The sequence below is a fragment of the Vicugna pacos genome, chromosome 5 (genome assembly GCF_048564905.1).
Source record: "Vicugna pacos chromosome 5, VicPac4, whole genome shotgun sequence".
NCBI lineage: Eukaryota > Metazoa > Chordata > Mammalia > Artiodactyla > Camelidae > Vicugna > Vicugna pacos.
Window position 1 is genome coordinate 4022539 of NC_132991.1, and position 9614 is coordinate 4032152.

Genomic DNA, 9614 nt, shown 5'->3' on the forward strand with positions numbered 1-9614 from the left:
GTTCTTAAACAGCTTCCCCGCCTGCAGTGTGATCTCCTTCAGGGCTGAACCAATCCCTTCTGAGGGTCTGGCGCCTTCCCACCTAGGGTGGAGTTTCCAGTCTTGGCTCCGTAGCGCAAACCTTCGAGGACCTCAGTTTCTGCCCGGAAACATGGGCCACCAGTTCTACCCTCAGAGCTGGGTTTGCCATCAGGCTCCTCCTAATGGCCTGGGAAGGGCTCTCACAGTCTTGTAGTCACACTTTTCTGGGGGTAGTAGTGGTGAGTGCTTATGTTAATTTCTATATATATATATTTATATATATTTTTACCAATGGAGGTGCTGGGAACTGGACCCAGGACCTCATACATGCTAAGCACACACTCTAGCACTTCGGACGCCACAAAACTGGGATTTGCTCCTCCCTACCCCACAGGGTTGCTGTGGGAAATCAATAAAAGTCGGTTTATAAATTGACACAACATTGTAAACTGACTATACTTCAATTAAAAAATAAATATGCAAAAAAAGAAGAAAGAAAATAATTACAAATGAAAAAGAGAGTCTGTTGATAAAGTGTGGGATGGGCAGCAGAGGCTCCATCAATGTGACTTCCTTCCAGAACAGCTGAGAAAACGAATGGAGAGAAAGACAGATAGCCACAGTCGGTGTGCTTATTCCACACCCCCTTTAATGTCCCATAGGCTGCTATTCAACAACCCACCCTCACCCCAGGGTGGCTCCTGGGGTCCAGACACACGTGGGAGGGATGCTAAGGCACCACCTGGCTCTTGAGGGGGGCCTCCTCAGCTCCAATGTGGCTATGGATCCAGTCAAGGTAACGGCTGACTTTGGTGTAAACGCCGTATTTGTCGGGGCGCCCGCAGCCCTCCCCCCAGCTCACCAGGCCCACCAGGAACCAGGTGCCCCGGAAGGAGGCGACCATAGGCCCCCCGCTGTCCCCTCCGCAGGCATCCCGTGTGTCCCCGAGAATGCCCGCGCACAGCATGTTCTCGGAGATCTCGTTCTGCATGGTCTGGACGCAGTCGCTGTGCGAGGCCAGGGGGACCTTGATGAAGTTGAGGATGAAGGTGCGGTTTCTCTTGGCCTCGCTGCGGTAGCCCCAGCCCGTCACCATGGTCTCCTGGCCAGCCTGGGTGAGCTCGCGCTCTGAGAGGCCACTGTCTGGGAGGCAGATGGGCACAATGGTTGGCGAGAGAGTGGCGGGCCGGGCCAGGCGGAGCAGGGCGATGTCATTGTCACTGGTGCTCTTGGTATAGTTGGGGTGCAGGACGATCTCTTTGATGTCCACATCCACCTCCGAGTTCTCCCAGCGCCGCAGGTCATACTCCCCTGCAGGGCGGAGGGGCTGTCAGAGCGGGCTTGGGGGAGCCTCCCCCACCGCGGGGTCCTCCTCACTCCCTAGGGGCCTCCCACAGGCCCTAGGTGGGGCGGGGAGCGGGTCCACAGCTGGAGTGGTCACCGCGCATCCCCGGCACCATCCCAGGCCACAGATCTGGACCTTAGATCCCTGTCAATGGGCACAGCCCGTCAGTGTCCATCCTGAAGGGGCAGGAAGGAGGCTGCTCTGAACTCAGGACTGGCTCACAGACGGAGCAGGGAGGCCTGGGAAGTGACCAGCCGTGCGTGGGCACTCGGCAGGGAAGCCCAAAGCTCCCTGGATACCAGACACACAGACCAGAGCCACCGAGAGAACATGGAAAGCCTGCGATTGGAGAGACACGACTCTCCGGCCAGCAGCGGCCTGGCCAGCAGTGTGTGAGGCAGGGACAGGCCATGGTGGGGGTGGGGCAGGAGCCGCAAGACCCAGATAGGAGACCCAGCAGGACACACACTCCGCCAGGGGAGAAGGATCACACACAAGACACCAGGTCTTCTCAGGCAAGGTTCCTGGAACATTGTGGGGATGGGCAGCTGGAAATTCCAAGCCGAGCCCCACGGAGGCCACTGGCCCTTGGTGGTGCTGGATGTAATTGTAGGGAGTGTGAATTCGGTTGTTCATTCTCCATAAATCTTTCCCTTCCTTTTTGCAGAAATTGTGGCGTGAGGGCCCCCCACCCCCAGAAATTGGTATAGAGTAGGGCCTGGACAGTTGCAGGGAAGCAGCTGGCTGCCTGGTAAATGCCAGGGCCCCGCAACACAATCTGTCCCTGTCAATCTGGGTGAGGCATGGCCATGAGCCAGGCCAGTGAGGCCTCCGGGGTCTCTGTGCCCAAGGGCGCTGTGGGTCCACACACACAGAGTGAGGTGCTGAGTGTGTGTGGCACCCCCTCACTTGCAAACACACATGTGGAAGCACCCAGGCACCCGATTTGAAGAGAGTCCATTATGTGCAAAATACCAGGTGTCCCGGTGTCTAAAATTCCACCCCAAGGGTAGCAGGCTAGTAGCACACAGGCCTCCTCCCCCCAGGTGCCCCAGAGACCAGGCTCCACACCTGCCAGCCCATCGGGGCCCTCTCCCTCCCTCCTGGTTCCAGCCCACACCCAGCCTGACGGTGAGCTTCTTGGGGTCGTCGAAGCAGTGGGCCGCCGTCAGCACCCAGGAGGTGTGGATGAGCACCGCCCCACACGCCAACCTCTTTTTCGAGTCCAGCAGGATCACCTGGGGGTAGGGGTGGGCAGTGACATCACAACATTGCCTGCTGGCAGCTCTGAGCCGGGGCCCCAGGCTCTCAGCACAGCCCTGGGGCTCAAGCCGGAGGCACTGGCTGTGTAAGCAGGTCTTTCCTGGGTTCCCTGCTCACACGGGCATGGAATCACAGCGCTTTCATGGCATCTTCTATTTCTGCGTGTTTGATGGCATTCACCTATTCCAGGGCATCCCCCCGCCTTTGTCTGTGATCACCCTCTGCGGCATCCAGAGAGTTCTTCCCACCCTCGGGGCTCAGGCGATGTCTTGAGACCTGCAGGAAGCCTTTGAGGCCCCCAGGCTGCCTTGGTGCCCACCTCAGGGTTCAGCCCCTGCCTGTCCTGCCAACCATCCTGGCTCTGGCTGCATCAGGTTGCTGTGCATTTAGAGGCCCAACCCTCCTGGGGGCCACGGGCTCCCCAAGGCCTGCCGATCCCCTGCTTATTGATCACTGGATCCCCCACCCAAGTGCCAGGCAGAGACAGGAATCAAATAGGTGTTAGTTCCCATGGGGAGGCTGGAGACATACTCAGGGGTCAACCTTCCCTCCGAGCCCTCTTCTGCTTTAAACACTGCTCCCCTCAGCCAGGTCTCTCCCTGAAATGCTACCAGCAGAGCATTACCTTTCCAGCTTGTTTTGAGAACGATGCCTCTCCTTCCTACACATGCCCCAGGCTCCCGGGCCCCATTAGGTTAGTGCCATCTTTCTCCAGAACCCTCCACCCTTAGCACTACCCACTCCACCATACTCCCCCCAAGGCAGCCCTTCCCTCCCCATTTGTGCGTCCTGAGCGGGAGCTCCCAGCTGGGGCTCAGGGACCCTGACCCAGCTGGTGAGCTGCGTCTGCTCTCACCTGCCAGGGGCTTTCTCCCCATCTGGTCAACTTCCCATTGGTGAGCCGTGGATCCACTTGGTCTCCTTGGTCTCTCTGGTCTCCATTTTCTTGGTCTCCTTTGTTTACTTGGTCTCCTTGGTTTTCTTGGTCTCTTTTCTTTTCTTGGTCTCGTTGGTTTTCTTGGTCTCCTTTGTTTTCTTGGTCTCCTTGGCTTTTTTGGTCTCCTTGGTTTACTTGGTCTCCTTGGTTTTCTTGGTCTCCTTTGTTTTCTTGGTCTCCTTGGTTTTTTTGGTCTCCTTTGTTTTCTTGGTCTCCTTGGTTTTTTTGGTCTCCTTGATCTTCTTGGTTTTCTCGGTCTCCTTGGTCCGTGTCACGTTTCACATTCTTGCGTTTCTTCTCTATCCGCTTCCCTGACCTCCCACAGGGGAATGTCACTGAAGGTAGGGGAGGCTGGTGAGTGCCAGGCCCTGCTCCCGAGACTGCTCCCCACCACCTCTGTGCATCTCCTGCCAGCAGCCTAGTTTGCTGTGTTGTAGGATAAATGATGCTTAGACACTATTCCATCAACCAGCACACCCCCTCGGGATGGTCAGTTGACCAACAGTGCCACTTAATGGCAAGTGTCAGACCAAGCAGCCTCTCTCCCCAGCAGTGTGCCCTTGGGCAGGCTGTTACACACTTCCAGATGGGTGAGAGCAATCCCTGAGACAAGTAAGTAAGGCCTCTTGCTGGGATGCTGCCAAGCTCCTAACAGAGGTAAGAACTTGTGGGAAGAGGAGGTGGGCTCTCCTGGAGAGCCTCAAAGCAGCTCCGAGTACAGCTGTGAGGTCCTCTGCCCAGAGGAGAAAGCACAGAACAGAACTGGCCTGCTCATGATGGACCACTCACGCTGGATGGAGAGATTTGGACTTGTAGGAACCATGGGAAACCATCAGCAGGGGGACTGCTAATGGACAGAACATGGAGACAGCAGCGACAAAATTCTAGAAGCTGGAGAGCAGATGGCCACTGTAACTGACTTGGCCGACTGACAAAGCAGAAACCTCAACTTCCAGTAGCAGATGCCAAGAGCAGCCTGCTTGACACCACAGAAGCCTGGAGGCCTCCGTGGGTCTCTGAGGATGCACTGCAGCGGGGACCATACAGGAAATATTGAGAGTTTGTAGAAGAAACTGCTAGAGCCCTAGACTTCTGCCTCAACTCCTCATCGGTGGCTTGACTCTCTGTGACCTCTGCAGAAGACCACAGGTGTGTCTTCTGCAGAGGGTGAACCAGAGACCGTGACCTGGGGACTCCAGACACCATCATTAGTGACATGCAAGGCTGACCAGGAGTCGTATAGACACCTGCAGATCAAGCAGATGCCAGCTTCTCTCCCTACCCTCTCCAAGGGGCTGGAAGCCAGGCAGGGGCCACCCAAGCACGAGCTCTCAGAAAGTGGCCTAAAGATCTAAGAAGCTCGACATCAGGGGTTCTGCCAGTGACCTGGGCTTCAGATGGCTTCACGGGGAAGCCTACGGGCTAAGAGGTCCACCAGGCATTTCTTTGCAATTTCCTGTGAATTTCTAATTATTTCCAAATGAAAAGCTAATTTTTTTTTCAGTTAAATGTTTGGAATATAAAGTTGTGGAAAGTTCGCTGAAAGAAGATCACCAAGTCAAAGAGATGTAAAATAGAAGAGATAATGAAACTAGAAGGTCAATCCAGAAGAGATCTGATTAGAAGGTGCAGAAAGAGGAACAGAGAAAGCGAAGGCCAGGTGATCACAGACATAGAGAAACGTTCCAAGAGGTAGGAGATGGGAATTTCCACATTAAAAGGGTCCACCGAGGGCACCGCGCAATGAATGAAAGAGGATCAGCCTGCTGAAATTCATCGCAAGAGCTGTAAACCCCTGACTGTTGTGTACATATATGAATGTGATAGCAATTAACATGTATAAAAAGGAAAACAGAAAAGAAGGTAGAATCACGCTTCCTGTCTCTCCTCGGAGAAGTCGGAGGTAAAGAGGGAAATAAAGCCATCCACGATAGATGGAGAAAGATGCTTGGCCCTCTACATCGTTTCTTCCTTTTGGGAGATGAGCTTCCTCTGTGCTACTGCCCCAGGAGGCGTCCCCACGGTGAGCGGCGCACCTGGAGGAAGGCGGGCAAGCCCAGGAAAGAGCCAGCAGGAGACCCGCCGCGGGCACGACCACGGGCTCCTCCCACTGGGACGCTACGGTGCTGCTCACTCACTGCCCTCCCATCAGGGGCTCACCCTGGGGCTCGCACCGCCGGTGGTCTTCCCCCAGCCGGTAGCCGGGCGCGCAGCTGCAGCGGCGCCCGCCATCCCCCTCCAGGCAGTAGTGCGAGCAGCCGCCGTTGTTCGCCGAGCAGTTGGAGAAGCGCACCTCTGCGGGGACAGGGAGGAGAGCGCCGCCCCGGCGCGGAGGCTCTGCTCGCCCGGGCCCCGCCCCTCCCGGGCTGGTCCGGCCCCGCCCCTGGTCCTCGGCCCCGCCGCAGCCTCCCGCTGCCCCGCGGATGCCCTCTCACCGTGTCTGCAGAAGAGGCCCTCCCAGCCCCGCGCGCAGTCGCAGCGGAAGCCTCCCAGGCCGTCGATGCACGTGCCGTGCCCGCAGCACGGGCTGTCGCACTGGTGCTCCGGGGGCGGGGCCTCGCACTGGTCCCCGTCTGCGGCGCAGGGCGAGGAGGGCGTCACTGGGGCCGCCAGCCTCCTCCGCGTCCCCACGGCAGCAACCCCAAGGGGCAAGGGCGCCGCACGCAGCGGGGGGCCTGGAGTGCACTCACCGTAGTACTTGGACCAGAAGATCATCTGTGGAGAGAAGGGGCCGCGTCAGAAGCCCCCGGCCTGGCCCAGGTCGGGCAGGGCAGCATCTAAGCGGGCAGTGGAGTGAGAGGCTTCCACATAGAGAGGGACAACTCCAGCCTCTGATGCAGCCGCACCCTGAGTAAGGCCAGGCCCCTCCTTGCCTCTATCCGATCTCCACCCCACATCCCTCCCTGGGGCAGCTGGAAGCCAGCCCCGGGGGCCCTCGCTGTATGCTACCACCGCAGCCTCTGAAAGAAGGGGACACAAGTCTTCCACCGAGGGCCTCTGCCTTCTTCCGGTCCAGCCCCATCGCTCCTGGCACCCGAGCACGCTGGTCTGCCCTAAGCCACGTCCTCAAAATTGGGTAACCAGCAGGATATCGTGGGCGAGACACAGACTGCTGGTTCAGAGGGTCTGGGCCAGCGAGTCTGCTTTTCTAACCAAGTCCCTGGTGGCACTTCTGCTGTTGGTCTGGGACCACTACTCCCTGAGATCCATGGCATGATGCCTAGGCCACAAGCCCCTCTGCTGGCCAGGGGGACCGGGGCTGCAGGTGGGGAGGAATGGGAAGTGCTCAGGCTATGCCTGTAGAAAATCATTTTGGCATCTGCTGAGGAAGCGGGATGGGGAAAGAGGCAGCAGGGATCCAGTCAGGGAAGTGGTGGCTGAGGGCCAGAAACGGAGCCAACCAGAGTTCCCCTTTCAGCCTTGAGAGCCCTGAGTGGGAAGGGCATCCCTAGGAGAGACAGCTTGAAGGGTCCCAGGGCCTTGGAGCTGGAGTGCCCTTGGGGGTCGAGGGGATCTGAGCCTTGGATCCGGAAGCCACCTCCCTTCCTGAGTGCATCCCACCACCTCAGTGCCACCAGCACAGAGCCTTGGGGGCCAGAGAGGACACAGACCCTTTCCCCAGATCCCCTGAGCAGTCAGATGTCACCCCTGGGGAATTTGAACTGAGGCACAGAGTGTGTGTGGACAGACATCAGGGAGTCCTGAGTCACATAGACCCCGATTGGCAGGTGCGGAGGAAGAGGGCTTTTGGTCACAGGGAGAGAGAGCAGGGGAGGCAGCGGTGGCCAGTGGCAGGTGGAGGGGGACTGAAATACCTCCATGGGACTGGGTAGGAATCCTAGCCTAAGGCTTCCCCGAAGTCTCCTTTCCAGCTAATTGCAGAATTCTGTTTCCTGCGGTCACGTGTGCCCAGACCCAGACCACAGGGCCATTCATTCCACTGACCCACCCCCAACAGGCTGGGAGGATAAAGGGCTGGTGTCCATGGCCTTCCAGGACTCCCAAGAGGACCTCAGCAACCAGGCCCCAGCCGGCTCCTCCACGTCCCACCCCTGAGCCTCACCCGGTGGACCCAGTGGGGGCGGCCTTACCGTTTCTTTCATGTCTTGGAAAATCTCCCACACCTCCTCAAAATCACAGATCTCCTCCTTGCACTCCCGCTCCAGGCTGCCGGGCCGGAGCTCCTCCAGGAAGCTGTTGGCGCGTTTGTGGATCCGCAGTACCTGGTGGGCATTCTGGCTGCTGGAGAACACAGAGTCTGGGGAGGGGGCAGGGGAGCTCATTTTGGTGGGGTGCCTGCAGGAAGGGGCCCTAGGGGGTCCAGCGGGGAAGAGCCTGGGGAGGTGTCTGTCTCGGGCCCCTTGGGATTACAATTCCAGGTAACGGCCCCCTCCCGGCTCCTCTACCCTCTTCCTCCTCAAAGCAGCGGGGCCGGCCACCGGAGGACAGGATTTGGCCATTCAGAGTGTGTGCATTGAGACAGGCAGACAGTCGAATCCAACCCGACCTCCGTGTGACCTTGAACCAGTGTCTGTACCTCTCTAAACTTTGGTGTGTTCATCGAAAAGTGAGGACAAGATCATCATAAAAAGCTTAGTCTGGGGCCTGGCACAAAAATGAGCAGCCACTGACAAATGCCATCTGCTGCTGCTGTGGTGATTATTAAACTACAAAGTTAACTTGGTCTTGCTCTCCAAATACACCTTGTGCAACCCCATCCTGATGCCATCCCTCCATCCTCCCTCTGCCCTCCTCCTCCACCTTCCCCCCTCATGGAGCGTTTTCCACGCCTGTCCCCATGGGCAGGCATGCCCGGAGAACAGCAGGCCTGTCACGCAGTGGGCATCACCAGATGTCTCCTGGGCTCTGAGAGGTATCTGCCTTGGGTACAGGGGGCAGCTAGGGTGGAGGGAGCGAGTCAGGGGACTGAGCAAGAGAGGCTCGAGAATGCAAAGGCCAGGAAGGGCATCCTTGGGAAAGGAAGATGTGCCTGATTGAACCTGGACATGGGAACCAAATAGACCGCAGACAAGAGCCAGGCAGGAGGAGGGGTGGGGTAAGGGCACCCAAAGCAGACAAGCAGTTCAGGAAGAGGCATAAATGTAAGAAACAGCCTGTTGTGGCTCAAGGAGGTGGCAGGGGGATGGTGGAGGCTACAGAATAAACCAGCTCTTTCCTCCCACAGGCCTACCCGAGCATCCCGGCCTCCAGGTGGTGGAGGCCAGGGGAGGGGTTGGGGCAGGGCAGCAGCCAGCAGGTGGGCATTTTTAGGAGGAGAGGCTGCCCCGGGGTCAGTATAGGTGGCAGCTGGGCCTGGGACTTTCACAGTTGAGGGAGTGAGGGGTGGGGTGAGAAAGCCTGGGGACTCTGTGACCTCCCCCCCCCGACCCAGGGTGAGGAAAGAGCTTCAGGATGTGACACAGTGGGGCTCTCAGCTCTGTCCCTGGGGGGCCTGCCACTGGGTTCACGGCAGTTAATTCATCCCAGGCCCCATTCCTCTCATCTCATCCTGAGGCTCAGAGGAGATGGAGGAAGGTGTGCAGGCATGGCCCTGTGTTGCCCTGGAACAGCCCCCAGGGTCCCAGGGAGGTGGGGGTGGGGCAGGAGAGCAGCCTTACCAGGAGGAGCTGGTGTGCTGGAAATTCCCCAGATGGTCGAGAGCAGGAAGAGGCTTCCAAGCTGCCACATCCTGGCACCTGTCTGAGGAGGGCTTCTGAGCGCCTGGCAGCCCCAGGCCCACTCTGCTTGCCGCCCTGGGTGGCGGCCAAGCCACTGGGCCCCCTGTGTGTGCTGACGGCCAGGCCAAAACCTGGGCTTGGGGGTCCCTGTTCAGATAGCCGCCTGGGGCCTCTGTCCCCTTCTGTCTGTGGGGCTGAAGTCACATGACCTGGGTCTGCAGGGTGAGGAGAGAAGGTGGAAAGGGAGCTGCGTCCTGGTGAAGACCTAAAGGGACAGAAGGGCTGTGGCTGGTGCACCCAGAATATTCCTGCCCTCCCTCAGCGAGGGTTCGGGGCTGGCACCTTTGCTGAATCAAAACGCCAGGCTAAG

At 58.4% G+C, this 9614-nt stretch overlaps 1 protein-coding gene across 1 annotated transcript; it reads right to left on the reverse strand.

Moving 5' to 3' along the window:
* Positions 1–639: 639 nt before the first annotated feature.
* Positions 640–9254, reverse strand: PROC (protein C, inactivator of coagulation factors Va and VIIIa). The gene is made up of 8 exons (XM_072962074.1): positions 9185–9254; positions 7658–7824; positions 6257–6281; positions 6002–6139; positions 5727–5861; positions 3486–3901; positions 2487–2604; positions 640–1332 (listed from the first exon to the last, which is right to left on the reverse strand). The coding sequence occupies exons 1-8, from the start codon at positions 9252–9254 to the stop codon at positions 752–754; spliced, it is 1650 nt and encodes a 549-aa protein (XP_072818175.1). The 3' UTR covers positions 640–751.
* Positions 9255–9614: the final 360 nt, after the last annotated feature.

Excerpts from the sequence above, each read along its gene's own strand:
- PROC (XM_072962074.1), bottom strand. The coding sequence starts at position 9,254 with ATGTGGCAGCTTGGAAGCCTCTTCCTGCTCTCGACCATCTGGGGAATT. Across the intron at positions 6,282-7,657 it reads TCCAAGACATGAAAGAAACG|ATGATCTTCTGGTCCAAGTA; the intron begins GTAAGGCCGCCC and ends TTCTCTCCACAG. Across the intron at positions 3,902-5,726 it reads CCGGCGGTGCGAGCCCCAGG|TGACATTCCCCTGTGGGAGG; the intron begins GTGAGCCCCTGA and ends CCCTACCTTCAG.